At 39.1% G+C, this 21,228-nt stretch overlaps 1 protein-coding gene across 3 annotated transcripts in view; it reads left to right on the plus strand.

Annotated features, from left to right (window-relative positions):
* The window catches only part of LOC138735754 (proto-oncogene tyrosine-protein kinase Src-like), a 151,065-nt gene that overhangs the window by 75,481 nt on the left and 54,356 nt on the right, over positions 1–21,228 (plus strand). For all 3 annotated transcript variants that reach the window (XM_069884110.1, XM_069884108.1, XM_069884109.1), the window contains exons 3-5: positions 6,940–7,039; positions 17,653–17,751; positions 20,936–21,039. In XM_069884110.1, coding sequence (XP_069740211.1) covers positions 6,940–7,039; positions 17,653–17,751; positions 20,936–21,039 — 303 coding nt within the window. The remainder of the gene's footprint in view (positions 1–6,939; positions 7,040–17,652; positions 17,752–20,935; positions 21,040–21,228) is intronic.

Below are 21,228 nucleotides of genomic sequence, written 5' to 3' on the forward strand. Positions count from 1 at the left end.
AGAAAATTGTCCTAATTTTTCATCATACTAACAAAGCTATCTTTTTTAGGATTGAGTGAGAATTGGATGATTCATACTCACAGTGGACTTGTGCTTAGACTTCCGTGGATTGCTCTGGAGCATCAGAGCAGAACCAGAACTGGAATTTGAAAGTCGAGTGAGTGACTCCACTTGCCAGCCAGTATTCATAGAGGGATGTGGACACTGAACATTTCAGGTTGGGGCCCTCTTTTGAGACAGAAGTGGGAAGAGGAAATAATGGGCTTGGGAAGGAGAAATGAACCTCGAGGGAAGAGCCTTCATCTGTTCTTGGTTCATTTTTCTCAACCTTCTCATACATTCTTCCCCACCCCACCAAGCCCCCATTCCCCCAGTGGGTGCCTTCCCCACTTGTCTCAACCTCCTGACCTGAAACATTGACCGACCATTTCTTTCCATGGATACTGCCTGACTCACCGAATCCCTTCAGCTTCTCAGGGTTAATATCAGTGAAGCTGATTTTTAGATGTGATTTTAAAGGAATCTTCCACCTATCTGTTCAAATGCACGTCGGCGCCTCTACTTCCTCAGGAGTTTGCGGAGGTTTGATATGATATTGGAAATCCTGGCAAATTTTTTACAGATGTGTAGTGGAAAGTGTGTTGAACATCTGCTTCGCGGTCTGGCATGGGGACACCACTACCCCTGAGCATAAAGCCCTGCAAAAGGTAGTGGACACAGCCTAGGGTATCACAGGCAAAACCCTCCCTACCGTCGAGAACATCTACAGGGAACGCTGCTGTCAGAGAGCAGCAGCAATCATCAAGGATCCACACTACCCTATATTTGAAAAGAAAAATGTATGTATCTTGATCAATATGGTTTATAGTGTGAAAAAAATTTAAAAAAAAGGATCCACACTACCCAGCACACACTCTGTTCTTGCTGCTACCAACAGGAAAGAGGTCTAGGTGCCACAAGACTCGCACGATCAGGTTCAGGAACAGCTGCTCCCCCTCCACCATCAGACTCCTCAACAACAAACTCAATCAGGGACTCTTACTTTTGCACCTTATTGATTTTTTAAAAAGTTCTCTCTGCATTGCATAGTCAGTTTGTTTATATTCATTATCTGTTTACAGTTTTTAATTTTTTTTACATGTATACACTGTGTACAGGTTTTTTTGCATTACCAATAAGTGGTAATTCTGCCTCGTCCACAAAAAAAAAGAATCTCAGAATTGTATCTGACAATAAATCTGGCGAATTCTGAATCATCCTTTGCTTATGTGTACCTAGTGGTTAGATGTAATTGGAAAAACAATTGTTTTATAAATATTCTCCAAGATTCATGGTTTTGCCTCTGACAATTCTGTGCACAAGATGCTCGAGTACGGATGTGGCCACATACTGTATGCAGAATTCCATTCACAGGCATGGAATACATATCTGAACCCTGCTTCTTTGTGCATGGCTGTAGGTTAGCAAGAGGCATCCATACATAGATCTTTAGTCATTAGCCTTTACCTTTAGTTTAAGGCGTGCGTCAGTAAAATCTGAAGGAAACCCAAGCCACGGTGTCTCTTGCTGCTTTTTAAATTGGATGCTTGACTATTGCAACATGTTTCTGTCAGACACCCCTTTTGATCATGACACCCCCCCCAGCCCCCCGTCCTCCCCAAAGTTCCTTTGCCACTCAGCTTCTCCTAATTCTCTTATTGTTACAACTCAACCTTCCACCACCCCTCCCAAACTGACATAGCACCCTTTCTCCCAAAGCCCTTTCATTCATCCATCTCACCAGCAGGTTTGCATTCTGATCGACAGATTCACATAAGATCAGAACTATTGCCCAAAACAGCTTTAGGTTTATTGTCTTGCAGTTAAAAAGCCCTCGTAAAATAAAAAGCTACGGATCGGGTGCATGTCAAACACTTAGTGCATCTTTCTAAGTGCTCTTTTGAAGGAGTTACGTATAATTTTAATGGATTCCATTGCAGCCAGGGTGAGACTTTGTTTGGCACAGATTAACAATTGTCAGCATCTGGTTTTGATTTTTATGTCCACAGAAATAAACCAGAGAATTACGTTTTTAAAATAGCCACTATTGATGGCTTGGAGAATTCCAGGCCAGCCTTCGCTATGGGGAATGAGGGTTCAGATGTTAAGCGTTTGATGCAGAGGGAATTAATTTGCAGCCGATGAGCATTGTCATTGATTTGGGAGATAATCATAAATCAGACGACTGGGTTCCATATTGATTTTGCTTGCTCCCCCTGGCACTGCTGCAATCTTTGTTGCTCTGATTCAGTATCTTGCTGTCATGTCTGGAACAAATAGTTTTTGTGGCTGATTTTGTTTCCGTTTTTGCAATGCAAGCATGGGTCCAAGCATACAGATTTCTTCCTGACATCTGCCGTTTAAATGTTATTTGGTGGTGGAGGCTTTGCATTCACTGCCAATGTCGAAGGGAAATGCAGCCCTTGTGGAGAATTACCTGGAGTTGGACTCTGTAATGATACCTGGAGTTGGACTCTGTAATGATAAAGGAATGGCATATTCCTGAGTCAGGATGGTGTGTCACTTGTCCATCAAGTAAAGGCTTTTGCTAATGAGTACCATGTTTTTGATCTGCGCACCATGAAGGAACAAAGATGTATTGCCAAGTCAGGTATTTACAGAAAGGACTCGGGCTCTGATGACTTCATTATTAAGTTTAATCAGGCTTCTGAACACTTCAGGGATTCGTAACCAATGCTCGGGAAGGTGTGATCTGGATATGGGATCTTGAGATCGATTCATTGCTGAACAATGTGTGCGTTGTTTATGGGGGTGCTAGAGGCACCTACATTGGAGAAGGCAGCAGGATCCACAGCTATTTCATATCAGCGAAGGGATCCTTTCACCTGCTTTAATAATGTTGCTAGAATACTTTGTGACTCTTTGCCATTGTGAATAAACAAAATTTATTAATTAAAAAAGTAGCAGGCCCTTCTGTTCCACAAGCCTGTGCCACTCAATTACATGCCATTAACCTACAACACTGATTTTGAAGGGTAGGAGGAAACCAGAGCGCCCAGAGGGAACCCACACAGGCACTGGGAGAACATACAAACTCCTTACAGACTGCTGGATTGGGAGCGCATTCACTGGCGCTGTAGTAGCATTGCACTGTCTACTACAAGAAGATATTTTCTTGTATCTTGTGTACATGACAATAAATTGAATCTTGTGCATGGGATACGTGCACATGCTTAAAAAGGAATGCAGGAGAGTGAGCCTGAATGGTTGAGAGAACTGTGGGCATCTGGGCCCTGGGGAGTGCTAGTTGCATACGATGCTAATTGCATGTGATCAATTGGGTGGAATTCTTTAGGAAAGCAGACAGGTAAGTATTTCTGTGCTTGCAGATATAATTACAGATTGTGTTTGACTTTTTGGTGCTAAGGCCAAGTCTGTCACTAAGCAGTCAAAAAATAGACAGTGACAAATTACTTTGCTCAGGACATCAGTCTCTGACCTGTTTTTTTTTGGAGCCACTGAATTTATGTGGGTGGTCAGGTAAACCTCAGATGAGTGGGACTCTCAGAATGGTGACAATAATGTCTCGAAGGTCAAGGGTGGGCGGTTTTACTATTGTTGGAGATGCCCATTGCCTGGAATTTGTGCAGCTCAGATGTTACTTGTCACTTAATCCTTCCACTTTAAAAGTTATCAAGAACTTGCAGAAAGACATGGATGGCTTTATTTGACATATTGACATGGACAGCTTTATTTACTGAGCATTGTACAATTATCAGTGAAAATTCCTACTTGTAGCTAAATAACGGTGGGACATTTTTAAAGAAATCATTATTGATGATGCATGCCTGGGGAGATGCAAGCTGAAATTTCTTGATTTGAGGTTGACACAAAACTTGGTAGTTTTCTGAACTGTAAGGAAGCTTCTGATAGACTGCAGCAGGATATGAAAAAGCTGGTGGGACAAGCAGACACATGGCAGATAAAGTTTAAAGTAGCAAAATGTGAGGTGACACATTGTCGAGGAGTAATAAAGAAAGAAAATAGATACTGTTCAGAAAAAAAAATGGTTCCAGAAATGAGGAACTAGCAGATATGTTAGTGCTTTTTCACGACAGCCACAGAATAGAAAAGCCTGGAAATCATACTGGTCTGTTTCTATAGCTTTCGATTAAATTGTGGTGATCGCACAATAAGAAGGATGTGAGTGTATTCAAGAGTTCCAAGAAAAAAGATGCACATGATTGGTTCCAGGAATAATGGATGGCAGTTACAGCTATAGATTAAAGAAAATAGTCCCAGCCTCCCAAGAGCAGAGTAGGTTGAGTAATGATTTGACGTAAGTGTAGAAAATGATGAGGGGTCTGGACAGGGTCTATGGAGGGAAATTATTCTCTTTATTGGCATTGTTGAGGACTGGCAGTCATGGGTACAAATATATATATATATATATAGCCTGCCTTCAGTTGCAAAACCATTTTGTGGTTCTCTGAAAGGGCGAAGCTGAATTGATTGAAAATATCTTTGCCCAGAAGTTTTTCAGTTGATTGACCTTTTGAGTTCTCGGACATCATATTAGGCTATCTTCTGCCAATTTGACTCACTTTGCTAGGATTCAAGAAATTTCTGAGCAAGTTGCTTGGGGAAAAGCTGTGGGACCATCCAACTTCCATCCTTTCTACTGAGAGCCAGAACAAGTCACACTGTTTGATTGCAAATGTAAAACTAACAATGTCTATCCAACTAATGCGGAAACTTAAGCAAATGCCAAGATGCTGGAAGAACTCAGCAGGGGTGGGACAGCATCCATCAAGAGATACGGTCTGTCATCTCAGAAATAGTGGATCTCATTCCTGCAAGTATTAATTTATTTATTGAAATTTCTAAAATATAACATTTAAAATTAATAACGGACTTTCCTTTTAAATATTTTTCTCCCTCTCTTAATCTGTCCTTACTATATATTTTGCTTTTGTCTAGTATTTGGCTCCAACTCACCTTATTCCCATCTTGTTCTCTCTCCAGCCTTAAATCTTACTAATGAGATTTACCATTCGTTTTATACCTCACTGAGAGATCCCTGTTGTCTTTACACTGACTGCAGAGCTGAAGGGTGATGCAACTAAAATAATTCACAGCTTGTGCAAATGTGATGGCTTTTTGCAAAGTTGCTTCATGATGCTATTAAATGGAACTGTGCCAATAATCTTGTACATGACCTGAAAGACCAATGAATGGGTGGTTGGAGGGACTTGGTTAAAATGAATGTGGATCCTTCCGACTGCAGTTCTCAGCAATAAAGCAAACCCATTGCACTCGGCTTTCCACTGATGCGGCAGTGTGAGACCCTGTACCTGTGGTAGAACTCACTAAAATGGTCTATAAATTCTGCACAATGTTCCAAGAAATATGCCAGTTAGGTTTTGCTTTGCGATTAGTGACTTGCTGGCAAGATTATATTTTCAGAAATTGGCTGTAATTCTGTTGGTGTGGTGTTAATTAAGAGAGAAAAAATTGGCAGTGTCTTGAAGCATTCCGTCCCTGAAGAAGCGAGGGTGTAGTGCTGGCAAGGAGCCAATGTTCAAGTTGATGTAAGAGAGCAAAATGGTTATTGTTGGTGCTTGCTGCAAACATGAATATTTCGAAGGGCAGGTCAAAATCAGCTCACTTCAGTTCCAGAGGCTGCATTTATTCTGTGAATTAAAGCCATTTGGACATAGAATTTCTGTTTTATGAAAATATTCCTAAACTAAAACTTAAGAAACACTCTCTTGTGCAATTGTCCATTGGCAGGATAATTATGACGTCCATGTTTATAGTTTATACTTTCCTTTCTTGTCTCATACCTTCACAAAAATAAATCTCAACTTTTCCAAAAACATTAAATATTGACAGATGAGATTACAGATGCTGGAATCTGGACCAGAAAGCCCACCTGCTGAAGGAACTCAACAGATCAGGCAGCATCTGTACAGAGAAATTAATAGTTCATGTCTTTGGTCCAAAACCTTCCACTTCTCCCCTTCCATTCTAAGGAAAATAATCCCTGTCTTTCTAGTATCCCATAACTGGGACACTCCATCTGAGGTACTATTCTGGTGAAAGCAGTCACGACTCATCTAAATTAATTCAGGATGAACTCAGTGAATAGGTATAGTGTCAATTTTTCCCGACGGGAAAATCCACTTCTCAGGGGTTACAATAAATTAACATCCACCAACTGCAAGGAGTGGTTTCCTCATATATTTAATCCAAAACTCCATGTGCTACTCCAAACGTAAACAATGTGAGCAGGAGTTCCTCACTACTTGCTAGAATTTAGAAGAATGAAAGGGTATCTTATAGAAACATAAAATTATGAAAGGCAAAGGTAGGTAAGTTGTTTACATTGGTACGGGAGACCAGAACTAGGGGACATGGCCTCATGATTCAGGGTAGTAGACTTAGGGCAGAGATAAGGAGGAACGGCCTTTTCCAGAGGGTTGTGAATCTGTGAAATTCACTGCCCCATTGAAGGAGTGGAAGTGGTCTCAGTAAATGTATGTAAGACAAGGATGGAAAGATTTTTACACAGTAAGGGAATTGAGCGATATGAAGAAAAGCCAGATAGGGGGGAGATCACCCATGATCACATTGAATGGCAGATCAGGCTCGACGGGCCGGATGGCCTACTCCTGCTCCTATTTCTTGTGCTCTTATGTTCACCCCACTCCGTAACCCACTGACTGCAAGGTTTTTTGCATCATACCAAAACACGATCACATTTTGTGTCTCATTTTTTTATTTACAGGCTCGCTAAATTCTACAGCATGAGGAAACTTGAGTATACCCATGTCAAAATGTTTCTTTAAAAAAAAAAATCCCAGGAAATAATTAGTAATTGCAAATATTGAAACTTACTGAAAAGCAGCAAATGTATTTTTCCATTTTCTTTTCCAGGTGGTGTGACCACATTTGTGGCATTGTATGATTATGATGCAAGGACATCAAGCGACCTTTCTTTTAAGAAGGGAGAGCGTCTGCAGATTGTTAACAACACGTAAGCATGACATTGGGGCACCAAACTGGTATTTGTTGAGACCTGGTCATATGCTGAATGTCAATTGAAAGTTTCTTCCTTCTTTCACCTGCTCCTGATATGCTTTCTTGCTGTGAAGAGTGAGATTCTTCTGGTAGCAGTCTACCAGTATGCTCGAACTAGCTGTATAAAGTAGAAGAGCAAAAGTTACAGAATTTAGAATCACAATGAACTAATAAGACAATTGGTACCAAGAAAGGTACTGTTTGGGGTTTATTCAGGAGCCTGGTGGCAAGAAGGGATAAAGCAGGTTTTAAACATTTGGACTCTGGCCATTTTTAACCTTTCATAATGTATACTCTGGACTGGGTTCAAGTGTAAACTGCGGTAGAACCAGTTGGTGGTTGGGTATAAGACCAGTCCTGGAAAATGGGGACTCAGAATATATGTGTTTGTTGGTAGTCCCTGAAAACCGGGCCATGGAGTATATGCACTTGTTGGTAATCCCTCTAAACAGGGAGTCCAATTAAGCCTGTTGGTGCTTGCTTTCTTGCTTTTGACGGGAGGAGGGGAAGACTGTGTGTCAGGAGTGTGATGGGTCCTTCAGCATGTTAGAAGCCTTTCCCAGGGAACAAGAGATGTAGATGGAACCCATGAATGGCAGGAAATTTGCGTGGTGTTCTGAGCTGAATTTATTACTTCTGCAGCTTCTTCCAATCTAGAGCAGAGCAGCTCATGTACCACTCTGTGTTACATCCAGCAAATATGCTTTCAGTGGTGCACCTGATGAAGATGTTGAGGGTCAAGGGCGATATGCCGAGCTTCCTTCCTCTTCCATTAAAGTAGAGGTGTGAGTGTGCTTTTTGACCATTGCATCAACGTGCTTGTTGGAGAGGTTTATTCCAGAGAACTTGAAGCTATCTATTCTTTCCACTTCTGCATCATTGATATAGCGAGGAGTGAAGTCCCTTTCCCCTCTCCTGAAGTAATTGATCATCTCCTAATGTGCCACGAGACTTTCAGTTTCTTTCATTATTTGAATTTTGGCTGTCGGGTCCTCGAGTCATTAAGGTGATTTAGCCAGCTTGGCTGGTGTTGGCTTTCAAGCTTTTAGACCATCCCATCTCAATTGGATTAATAAAACTGTTCCGTTTGGAAATTCAACGCTAAATAATCACTGTGAATTTGGGAAAAAAAATAAAATGTTTTTTCAGTTTTGGGGCTTAGATCTCATGACTTCTCATCCATTTCTCCATGGTGAGCTTTTCCTTTTTGGTCCACCCAATTGACCTACAACCCAGGTGCATTATGAAGGGTGGGCAGAAACCAGACACCCCCACTGCCGGAGGAAATCCACGCAGACAAACGGAGAACGTACAAGCACCTTGCGGACGGCACTGAATTTGAACCGGGTTGCTGGCGCTGTAACAGCATTACGCTAACCACTAGACTAACCGTGCTGCCTGATGAGTTGTCACCCAGCTTTTAGAAAAGCTTGTCAAACCCAATTGATGAACAACTTTGATGTACTTTTGGCTCTTGAATCATTTCATTGTGGAACATTTTGTTCCAAATATTCCTTTCACTTTCCATCTGGGGAATTACTTCCATTAATTGTGAACTTTGCAATTACTTTATGACATGCACAAATTAAAACTTTAATATTTCTGTTAATCTGAGGGTTTTTAAAAAAAAAAAACTTTATTCCTTCTTGTTTCACTGAACCTGTTAAGTGCATAATTTTTTCTGGCAGGATCAAATTCTCAACACTTAGAACAAAATTTTACGTAAATTTTGAGCCATATCAAATAAATAATTTGCGATCGCTTATAAAATGATCCTGGCATAGTACATTAGCAAAATAAAATTTAAAATAATGTACTTTTTTAGTGCAGTCTCTAAAGGAAAACATTTCAAATGATGTTAAAATTCCATCACCAGCAGTTATTCTATTTTGTTAGTGGTGACTGAAATCCTCTCTCTTTTACACAGTGCTTTAATGTTTAATAGGGCGACCCTGGCTCTGATGTTCTAACCTCTTTGATCCAGTGTTAGACTGGAAGACATTGTATTCAAGCCCTCATACAGGGATTGAAACCCCAGTGCCTTGACTCTAGGCTGAGAGCAGTGTTGACTGAGATAGAGGAATAGTTGAAACACTTGAATGTGTTTTTTTAAAAAAAACCCAGCCTGACTTGACCATGAATAGTCTGGCTATAAATCTTATCCTGAACTGATCAATTAGTTAGGTAGAAGAGATTTTGTACGTAGTTCCCCCTCAGCAAACGTGAGGCATTTGGAAAGTCAATCTTGTCATATACATAAGTATAATGACAGATGCTCCAAATTCTTCCTTGCTGTAGCCAAACGGGTAAATAAGATTGCATTAGTAAAACTTTAAATGACCACAAATGCCAAGACAGAAAAAAAATGATACGTGTTCACAGATGCAGTTAGTGCAAGAAAAAAAAGTATTTGTATTGGTGTGAACAGATGCACGATATAATGTGGGCAAGTTTTCCCTTTCTTCTGAAAACATTGTTGCAGGTTAAAAGATCTTGTGTGTTCAGCAGGATGTGTGTTCCTGGCAGCCATCACTCTTTTTGTGGTTGGGGGAGTGGGGGGGGGGGGGGGGAAGGGAAGATCCTGTCAATCTTGCCTAAACTTTCCCCCACTCACCTTAAACAGATATCCTCTGGTATTGACCATAGCTGCCCTAGGAAAAAGGTACTGGCTGTGTACATTATTTATGCCTCCTGATTTTGTACACATTTATTAAGTTGCATCTCGTCCTCCGTTGCTCTGAAGAGAAAAGCTCAAGCTCGGTCAACCTTTCTTCTTAAGACATATTCTTCATTCCAGGCAACATCCTGGTAAATCTTCTCTGCACCCTCTCGAAAGCTTTCATATTTTTTCGTATAATGAGGAGACTGTAACTGAACACGACGTCATGGTTCTTGAACTCAATACCGTGACTAATGAAGGCCAGCATACCAAACGCCTTCCTAATCACCCTGTCAATTTGCGCAGCAACCTTGAAGGATCTATGACTTTGATTCCAAGATCTCCCTGTTCCTCCGCACTCCTGAGAATCCTGCCATTAATCATGTAATAGCTATTGAATGGCAAATCTGTTGTTTTTCATTCAGATTAGCTAAAATGAAATCTGAATGATTAGAAAATTAATTATTGTGAACTGTATTACTTCAATGAATGATAAATTGGAAGCAATGCATATATTTTAAAAGCTTGGATATGATCTAATCCCCTTTTCTCTTTCCACATGCAACCTTGATTAAATTTAGGAGATTGGATGGCAGGTCTGTATTGTCTTTTCAATTGTTTTCTTCTATGTTCCCCCTTAGTGTTAGTTCATATTGTGAAGAAAGCAAAATTCTTCCTTAATTGCTAATGGTATTTCTATTGATGTAAACAGAATAATGGCTTCCAAGTTTTTTTTCCCCCCTGTGTTGAGACCTTTTATAAATATCGTGCACCTTGGGAATACCTGTCTCAATTTCAGCTTCAAAGTGAACCATAAAATCTGGGGTTAAAGGATAAAGTGTTGGTTAACCTCATTTGATCCGCAGTGTGTATAATTAGCTGCCATTTAACCATGGTAAAACTGTAGAACTGCAATCCCATGGAACAAGGCCATTCAGCTCATGATGCCATGCTAGCTCCTTGCAGAACAATCCAGCCCATCGTGCTCCCTTGCCTGTAAATGATATTAAATTGAGAATTGTGATTGAGAGTCTACTGAAATTGACAGTTTTAGCAGTTTAAAGAAAAATGGGGCTATCAATGTTATGTTGCCCAAAAGCAGAAATAACTGTTCTCATAACTTGACAAATGAGAAAACCTGCAACCGGCAAGGAACTAGTGGCTGCAGACCCAAGAATTCGGTGATATCAGTTTGAAAATCTACACTGTAGAACTAATAGACTTTGCAGTTGAACTCACGGGTGCTGTCACTTGGAAGCAAAGCAATCTGCTTCAGCAAAATCAAACCTCAATAATTTTGTGCAGACAGATGACTTGTGGCATTTAAATATTATTGAAGAAATGTCGACTTGGTGTAACAAAATGCACTGAGCTCACTACATTTGATACCACTAAACCAGGTCATAACTGATTGATTTTGAGCTGCCACATGGCATATTTTTCCGGGCAGTGCAGTCGGATCCTCGTCAGCCCTGTGGCTGTGATTTACAATTGCTGCAGAGGAATGAGCCTGTTGTGAGGTTTCTCCTTGATCAGATGCGGGAGAAATATTTCTGCTCACAACATGTGGCTGCATGCTTGAAATTACTGAAGTACGCATTGTCAGCACAGAGACAGTCCTGAAAAATGAGTTGAAACAAATGCCTTTCTTACAAATAGTACCAGGAGATCTTTTGACCTCCTCCATAAGTGTTTTAAAAGTGAGTGCATTTTTATAATAAAGCTCCTATGGAGAGAAAGTGATAGAATTCTATCTTTCGTCACAGTGTGCTAAACACTGGTGTGTGTGTTGGCAACTGCATATTGAAACCCAGTTCTATTAGTGAAGCTGAATTTCAAAAGTGGAATGCAGCACATTAAATGCAAGTGACTTGGAGATGATTTAGAATCTTTTTTGAAGAGGAATTGCTACTTACTGATTGCGGACAAGGGAAGGAGATTTTGCTTTTGTTTGTGAGGACCTTAAACTCTTGAGGGAAGATGTTCCTCTCACTCAATCTGTTTTTTTTTTCCAGCAACTTGACAGGAATCATCAAAAGGATAAAAAACAAAATCAAAAATAAAAATGGGACTGGTTCACTGACAGGAAGCAGAATAGGTTAAAATAGCTTGTCTTTTGGTTGGAAATCTGTAGCCGGAGGGTTGCCACAAGGATAGGTGCTCTCCTCGATCCACTTAGCAATTTGGATAAGTAGACTAAAGACAATCTGTCCAGGTTTGCCGCTGAAATTAAGCTGAGTGGCAGGATGTATAACAAAGATTCAAAGGAGCTGTGAATGGCGAGGATGTGGCAGATGGAATGTAGGGTGGGAAATTGTGGAGCCATTCATATAGGGTGGGAAATGTTTTTTTTAATGGTAAGAAACCAAATGCATTCAAAGTGACTTGGTTCACCTGGTACACAACTCACTGAAAGTTGAAATGGATAAAATCTGGGTTGGGAACACAAACAAACTGTTTCAAGAGGATTTGATTCAAGACACAAGAATCACGGGCCATTAGATTGCAAAGGTAATAGATTCAGATAGGCTTTTTTTTAAAAAAAGAAACAATGTCATTAAGAAGAAATCCAATATTTACTTCAACATTGGCTTAAGCAAGTCCATACAGTGTGAAAAATATCCTTTGTAATATACTGATTTGATGCTGTTCTAGAGGGAGATGAAGCATTAAACACTGGACTCAAAGTTAAGAAAGACCAGTATTAAATCAGTTCTAAAATTGACCAGTCAACAATCTATTTAAACAGGGGTTTTATATTGGGTAAATGAGTGATAAAAAGCCACATGATGTTGAACTCTTTATTTTGGCTTTCCCAAATACAATGGAGTCAAGTAATTACTGAATGGATATTTTTAAAATAATCTACTTTTTCAGTATCAAAAGAAATAAAACTAATTTTCTTCTTAACTCATGGGCAAGCAGGGGATTGTGGGCCAGAAGGGGCTGTTATCAAGCTGTATGTCTAAATCAGTGGTTCCCAACCTTTTACTTTCCATTCACATACCACTTTAAGTATTCCCTATGCCATAAGTGTTCTGTGATTAGTAAGGAATTGCTTAAGGTGGTATGTGAGTAGGAAGGGAAGGTTAAGAATCACTGCTCTAGACCCAATTATTACTGAAATATTTTGCTTGAGAAAAATTGTCATTGGTCCATTTCCTTTGGAGTTATGAAACTGTGCACATAACAAATCAATTTGGAATGATTAAAACAGTGGTTTTCAAACTTTTTCTTTCCACCCACGTACCACCTTAAGCAATCCCTTATTAATCACAGAACACTTATGGCATAGGGAATACTTAAAGTGGTATGTAAGTGGAAAGTAAAAGGTTGGGAACCATTGGTCTACATTTACAATTTAAAACAATTATTTAAAAGATCAGGCATTCATTAAACTGTGAATCAAACTTTTCACTTTTATAGAAGACAGAATTAACAAATCCATTTACAGTTACAGAATTATATGATATATTGATGTCTTTACCAAACAATAAGGCTCCAGGGGAGGATAGTTTCTCTCTGGAGTTTTATAAAGAATTTAAAGATTTATTAATTCCGATATTTATGGGGTTGTTAGATCAAATGGAAGATCTTTGGGACTTAACTGAGTTGTTTAAAACAGCGTTAATGACAGTAATTCCAAAAAAGGGGAAGGACCCTTTACTTCCATCTTCATGTAAACCAATTTCACTATTGAATACTGATTATAAAATTTTGTTCAAACTAATAGCTAATAGATTAGCTGAATGTTTACCTAAATTGATTATTATGGACCAAACAGATTTTATTAAAAATAGAAGATCAGCAGATAATATTGTTAGATTTTTAAGTTTAATAGATATGGCTCAGAAAAGAAAAATACCATCAGTGGCTTTAGCTTTAGATGCAGGAAAGGCGTTTGATAGATTAGAATGGGATAATTTATTTAAAGAACTGAAGGTTTTTGGAATTTGGACGTTTTATAAACTGAATAAGAGCATTATATAATTCTTCAAAGTCTAAAGTGATTACAAATAGACAAATATCAAAATCCTACATTATACCTTACAAGCTCATTACAAAAAAATAAATGATCGATTGGTGGAGTATGGGTTAGTATCAGGTTACAGGTTACAAAGTAAATATTGATAAAAGTGATGTTACGCTAATGGTCGAGACAGACTAAGTTTAAGTTAAGAAAAGGACAAAATTTAAATGGCAGAATGGTGCAATTAAATATTTAGGAATTAATGTTGATAAGAATTTAAATAATTTATTTAAATTAAACTACGTGCCTTTATTGAGGAAAATTAAGATGGAAAGATTTTCCCATTTCTTTAATAGGAAGGATTAATTGTGTGAAGAAGAAAATCTTTCCTAGAATACAATACCTTTTTCAATCTTTACCAATTTCTGTACCAATAATGCTTTTTCAGGATGTAAATAAAAGTCTAAAAAGATTTATTTGGAGGGATAAAACCCCTTGGAGGGCATTGGAAAAATTAACATGGAGATTTGATCAAGGGGGACTTCGATTGCCTAATTAAAAAAATTATTATAAAACAAATTGACTCAGATTTTTGTTGCTATGAAACAAACCAAAACAGAACGATGAAAAGATTGCATGGGTGCAAATTGAACTGAGTAACATAGGAGAAAGTAATTCTGAAGACATTTTATATAAATAGCATGAGGACTTTTTAAAAGGAAAATCAGATACTTTTGACCAATTGAAAGATAAGTATAATATACCACACAATACTATTTTTTCTTATTATCAACTTAAATCATATTAAAAAAAGAAAATTAGGGAGGAATTTTAAATTACCAGAACAAAGTCTATTTGAATATCTAATAATTGATACATTTATTGAAAGATTTATTACTAATATATATATATATATATATTTTTTTTATATATATATATATATGTGTGTGTGTGTGTGTGTGTGTATGTGTGTATATATATCAAATTAAAAGAGACTATTCAGAAAAGGATTTATTTAAATCTAAATCCTGATGGAAAAAAGATTTAAATACACAGATTCAAGAAGAAATATGGTCAAAATTATGCTATGAAAGTGCAACTAATACAATTAACGTTAGATATCAAATGGTACAATTAAATTTTTTACATCAATTATATTATGCAAATTGCATGCACTTCATTTGAATTGTTCTGATCAATGTTTTAGATGTAATAAAGAAGTAGGATCTTTCCTGCATACAGTCTGGCCATGTGAAAAGATACATAAGTTTTGGAAGGAAATAAATATTTTATTGGGATGAGTTTTGAAGATGATCATTTTGAAGGATCCCAGAGTATTTTTATTGGGAGATATTTCCCAATTGAAGTTAGATATTTATTAAAATAAATTTTTAATGTAGCATTAGCAAAGAAATCTATAGCTGTGACATGGAAATCTGGTGATATTTTGGGGTTGAATACATGGTGAGTGGAATTATTAAATTGTATACCTAAGAGAGAATAACTTATAATTTACAAAATCAACCAGAAAAATATGATAAGATTTGGAAACCCTGCATGGATTTTATTGCTACGACTTTACCTGCAGCTTCCACCACGACCCCATCCAACCTGCCCTAATTAGTTATGGTTTAAGATTGTTATGTAAACTGCAATTAATTAATTAAAAGATATAGGTTTATTACACAGGCTTTTGTGTAGTAGTTTTTTTAAAATTCTTATGGATAAATACTGTATACGTTTTACTGCAAATGGAAAACAATTAAAAAAAAAAATCACATACATTGCAGGAACTGTTCCAAGCATTGTTTTTCAGTTTGTGCTTTGACAGTGATTCTTGAGAGGTTCAGAGCCATGGAACCATAGAACACTACAGCACAGAAAACAGACAATTTGGCCCTTCAAGTCAGTGCAAAAACATCATTCCACTGGTCCTGTTGACCTGCACCCATTTCATAAGCCTCCAGTCCTCTTCGATCCATGTATCCTAAGTATCTATCCAATTTATTCTTAAAGCTTAAGATAACTTGCAGTGATCCAATTTATCTCCTTCAAAAACTTTGTAAATGAAACTTTAAGGTTGAATGATGGAAAGGTTTTTTTTCATTAGTGTTCACTCTGGAAACAGGCGCAGAGTTTTGGGAAGTAAGGAAATCAAGCAGTGAGGACATGGAACCTATACAGATTAAATAGGAGGAAGTGCTTGCTGTCTTAATGCAAATAAGGGTGGATTAATCTCCAGGACTTGCCCAAGTATTCCTTTGGACCTTTAGTGAGGCGAGTGTAAAAATTTCAGGGGCTCTGGCAGAAAACTCCACATAGGAGTTTAGTCAGGAAGGTTCAGATGCTAGGTATTCATGGCGAAGCAATGAACTGGATTTGATAATGGCTGGATTGGAGAAGCCAGAGGTAGTGGTGGATGATAGCTTCTTAGACTGGAGGCCTGTGATGAGTGATATGCCTCAGGGATTGGTGCTGGAACCATTGTTGTTTGCCATCTAAATCAACGATCTGGATGATAATATGGTAAGTTGGATCGGCAAGTTTGCACTTGGCACTAAGATGTCATTGTGGACAACAAATAAAGTTTTCAAAGCTTGCAGAGGGACCTGGACCAGCTGGAACCCTTCAGAGCAGCACTGCGTCCTCCCTCTCCTGAGTCCACACTAGTGGCAGTGTTGTCGTTACTGTAGTACCAGCTCTCCCTGCAATCTCCGTTCAGGTTGTGGACAGCGAAGAAGTTTTTCAAGGCTTGCAGAGGGATCTGGGCCTGATGGAGAAATGGGCTGAAAAATGGCAAATGGAATTTAATGCAGACAAGTGTGAGGCATTGTATTTTGGAAGGACAAACCAAGGAAGGACATACACAGTGAATGGTAGGGCACTGAGTATTGCGGTAAAATAGGGGCATCTGGGAAAACAGATTCATAATTCCCTGAAAGTGGCGTCACAGTATTGAGGACAGAAGTTGGGATGTTATAGTAGAGTTGAATAAGATATTGGTGAGGCCAAATTTGGAGTATTTTGTGCAGTTTTGGTCTCCTAATAAGAGAGAAAGAATGCAGGGAAGATTAACTGGGATATTGCCCAGACTTCAGGAACTGAGTTACAGGGAAAGGTTAAACAGTGAACGCTTTATTCCCTGGAGCACAGAAGAATGAGGGGAAATTTGATAGAGGAATTTAAAATTATGAGGGAGATAGACAGAGTAAATGTAAGGTGAGGGTGAGTGAGATACAAACCAGAGGACCTGGGTTAAGAGTGAAAGGAGAAAAGTTTAGGGGAACTTCTTCATGCTGAGAGTGACTGGGGGGTGTGGGACGAGCTGCCAAGTGAAGTGGTAAATGTGGCCTCAATTTTAACTTTTAAGAAGAATTTGGGCTGGTACATGGATGGGAGGGATATGGAGGACTATAGACGAGGGGCAGGTCAGGGGGACTAGGCAAAAAAAATTGGTTTGGCACAGACTAGAATGGTCGAAGGAGCCTATTTCTGTGCTGCAGTGCTCTATGGTTCTGAGAGAAAGCATCAGTTTTCACTGACCAGACAGAATTTTGGTTGTTATAAAATACAGCTGGTGGCCACTTGAGTCTCCGCTGTCTGAATCAATGATGGTATTGATGTTCAAGTTACTTGCTTGTACTGAATCAAGACACTCTTAATCCACTCAAGTGTCCTGATTATTACGTTAATTTCAAAGTTAGATAAGTGAGCAGCAAATTATGATATACTGCAGCAGTGTTTCACTTGTACTAATAGGAAGGTAAGTGTTTTAAATTATTTCAACACTTTCTTCATAATGGTTCATTTGAAGCCAACAGTACACTTACGAATCTGTATAGGATGGATGACTGGATAGTTTCATGTTAAATGTTTATTTGAAACTTGAACAGAAAGGGTCAACTGCAATGTAATGCTTTTTTTGTCTTGTATCTTGCAGGGAAGGTGATTGGTGGTCAGGTCGTTCCCTCGATACTGGAAACACTGGATATATCCCCAGCAATTATGTTGCACCTTCTGACTCCATTCAGGCTGAAGAGTAAATAATTTGCTTTAGAAATGATAAACTGCTCTTTTTAAATTTTGATGCAACTTTGTTTCGAAAGGGAGAAGGCTTGAAGCTCGGTTGCCCCACTCGACAAGATTCTGGGGTAGTTGTATGATGGAGAGAGAAAGACGCCCAGGGCCCCAGCAGCATGAAAGTCATTTTTGTTAATACAAAAACAGTAGCATCCTGCAGCAAAATGTTGTTTATATTTGTGGATATAATGTAGACTTTGTTTTATCAAGTGCAAAAGAAAGGAATATGCTTCTTTTCAATTATCGCTTTTGCTCTTCTGCCATATTCACAGACCACCATATTCAAGCCCCTTTCTCTGCAGGCTATTTAATTTGAAGGCAGTTGGGGGGGTGGGGGGGGTGGTAAGGGAGGCCTTCACAACAGGTCTAGTTCATCTGGTCCCCTGCTGACAACACTGCATTCCACATACAGGGAATTTTTCAGCTGGGTTCCAGCATTTCTACCCATTTTTTAAAAAATCCACATTTGCTGCCTTTTCAAAAGTAAATAAAATGATTGGGCAGGATATTTGTAAAGGGTTCCTGGCAGTGCTTTTCCTCTATTGGTGAATAACTTTTAGGCTACCACACTTAGGTCAGGCATGAACTTAAACCATTTTGACCCTCCGATAGGTTCCGGAAGCCAGAAACTTGTTTAAACAAGGTTAGCCTTGGGCTCAGCTCAAGGATGCCTAATTTGAATGAATTATGACTTAAATAAACAATTTATTTGTGGTTTGTTGAGAACCTAAATTAAATGTAGACCTGCAGCATGGTAACAGGCCCTTCCAGCCCACGAATCCGCGTTGGCCAATTACACCCAATTAACCGACAATCCCGGACATTTTGAAGGGTGGGAGCAAACTGGAGCACCCGAAGGAAACCCACGCAGACAACGGCAGAACATAAAAAAAACTTATAGGCAGCACCGAATTCGAGTCATGTTGTCAAATGGCGGGGGGGATAATCAGGGGATGTTTATCTTTGTGAATATGAGGACAAGATTTTTTTTTTAAATCATTTCAAATGCTACAGCAGCTCTTTGGTTTCTTAGATTAAGCACACAATTCAGAGAGCTCCAGTGCTGAAGGGAAGATTTTCTCTGTTCTTTCAGCTCAGTTGGTTCCTTGGCTGCAAACACAGTGGGGGTTGCTGTGAAAGGATCAGCAGTACCATTCTTCAGATGGGAATTGCTGGCTCGGGAAGAAAAATTGTTGAGATGCCAGTGAAATTGTCATTATCCAAGAGCCACCTCGCTGGAAAATGTATGCACTGATGTACCTCCAAGTCGAGGAATGGAAATTTCCCAAATTATTTAAAAACGCAACGTTGGAGAAACTCAGCAGGTCAAACAGTGCACTTCATATAGCAAAGATAAAGATACATAACCAACCTTGCAGGCTTTCATGTTTTACGCCTGTCCACTGCAAAACTCCGTGAAATCTCGTCGAGGAATGCCAACCATGAAGAAGTTCTTCTTTGCTTTCCGACGGGAGTTCTGTGGGAGTCTCTCTCACTGCCCCCCTTCTGTAATCCCTGCGGCACTCAGTCTTTATGACCTGCCTCTGGGACTGTGCCCCTCCCCCTGCCTCTCTCCTCCCCTACCATCTTGCTCGGGTGCCTGCCTACATTTTGTCCGTAATTTAATGGAGGGCTCCACCCCAAAACATTGTTTATGTATCCTTATCTTTGCTGTAAAAAGCGCACTGTTTGACCTGCTCAGTTTCTCCAGCGTTGTGTTGACTTTAATCAGAGTTTCTGCAGACTTCCATGTTTTTCTCCTGAACTGTTGAAGCTGCTATTCAGAGGCATTTTTGATGCCCTGTTTTGTGTGGACTCAACAGGTCGTATGTTTGACTATTTTAACATATTGAGAGAGATATTACTGTCTGGTTCAATTAAAATAATTTTCTGTAAATAAAAACCCATTCACTCTAACTTGCATTGTAGATCTATGGATCAAAGTTGAGCCTAGAAGATTGATTTTTAAAAAAAAAAAAGCTGTCCTTAAGATCCTGAACCAGGATACCGCACACGGAATCAAAAATCATATAAATAACCATGAAATGGACATTTATCGATTCTTACTGTAACGTTATTCAGAGAATCGGTTGCCATCTATAGAAAACCTTTCTGGAAACCATTCTTGGTGTGGAATATCCTGTTAACAAAGCTAATGGGATGGTCAATTTTAATTTTTTTGCTCGTCCTGCTACTGACTCCTTTTGTTGAAATCCAAACAGGAGGTGCATTTAACTTAGTAACACTGTTTGCTTGAGCCATTCTGACAAAAATGTTGAATCTTGTTTGATGTTCAAAAAAATTTTGAATTTATTGCAGCATGTATATTTATTCTATATTCGGTCTGCTATCTTGTGGCATTTCAAGCATAAAACAAGAATTGAGATGTTAAAAGAAATTTGTAAGATTAATGATGAAACCTTGAATGCAGTATCAGGAAGAAGTACTGTATAATATAGTATCAGGCAATAGTTGATCCTGCATAAAAGTTGATTTACCCCCTTTTTTTTGGCCCAAAGATCAGGTCTTAACTGTATGCCCCGTGTAAAAGTCAACTCCCCTATTTTTGGCCCTGACCACAAACCCTCACTTCAGCTGCTTCGAGCACCCGACGCCCCGACCGCAACCCTCACCTCGGGTACCTGCCCATCCGAGCTCCTCACGTCTTGAATGAGGCTGGTACTTACCAGGGTTAAAAATAGTATCCACGTAAAAGTTGAACCCATCACATTTGAACCAAAAAATGATTTCCCAAAACTCGACCACGGCACAAGTATATATGGTTGTGGGTTTGCAGCCAGGTTGATGAGTATATTTTAAATTTTAACATTTTGGCCCACATGCCCATAATTATACTTAATTAACCTACAACCCCCGGTATGCATTGAAGGAAAAACCCATGCAGACACTGGGGGAATGTACTCCTTAAAGACTCCATCCTTTGATGGAGACTGTTGCCAATCTCATTAGGGAAAACTCCCTTTTTTGCTTAGAATTATTTCTGATCACCAAACTGTAATCTTGTTGGAATATCCAGCAAAATGGAGTCGAAAGCTTGGTGAAAGGGCAACCAATGAATCTGTTACCGTGGTGTGTGTGTGTGTGTGGTCGTTGAATGGCAACTGTTTTATTTTTTTTTCCAGGTGGTATTTTGGGAAGATTACTCGGAGAGAATCGGAGCGTATGTTACTGAGTCCTGAAAATCCTAGAGGTACCTTTCTGGTCAGGGAGAGTGAGACCACCAAAGGTAATCCTCACTGAAAATTCAGGGAATGAAATTCCAGCTTATGCTGTTTTCTTTCACTGTTATCATGTTTGCTTAGATTTGTATATTTTTTTGCGAGTAAAACATGATATTCACAATCCTTAATGCACTGTGACAGAGTGGTAATGCATCTTGGAGTAATGGGTTTAAATTTGCAATTTTGCATGTGCT

The sequence above is a fragment of the Narcine bancroftii genome, chromosome 6, assembly GCF_036971445.1.
Source record: "Narcine bancroftii isolate sNarBan1 chromosome 6, sNarBan1.hap1, whole genome shotgun sequence".
Classification (NCBI taxonomy): Eukaryota; Metazoa; Chordata; class Chondrichthyes; order Torpediniformes; family Narcinidae; genus Narcine; species Narcine bancroftii.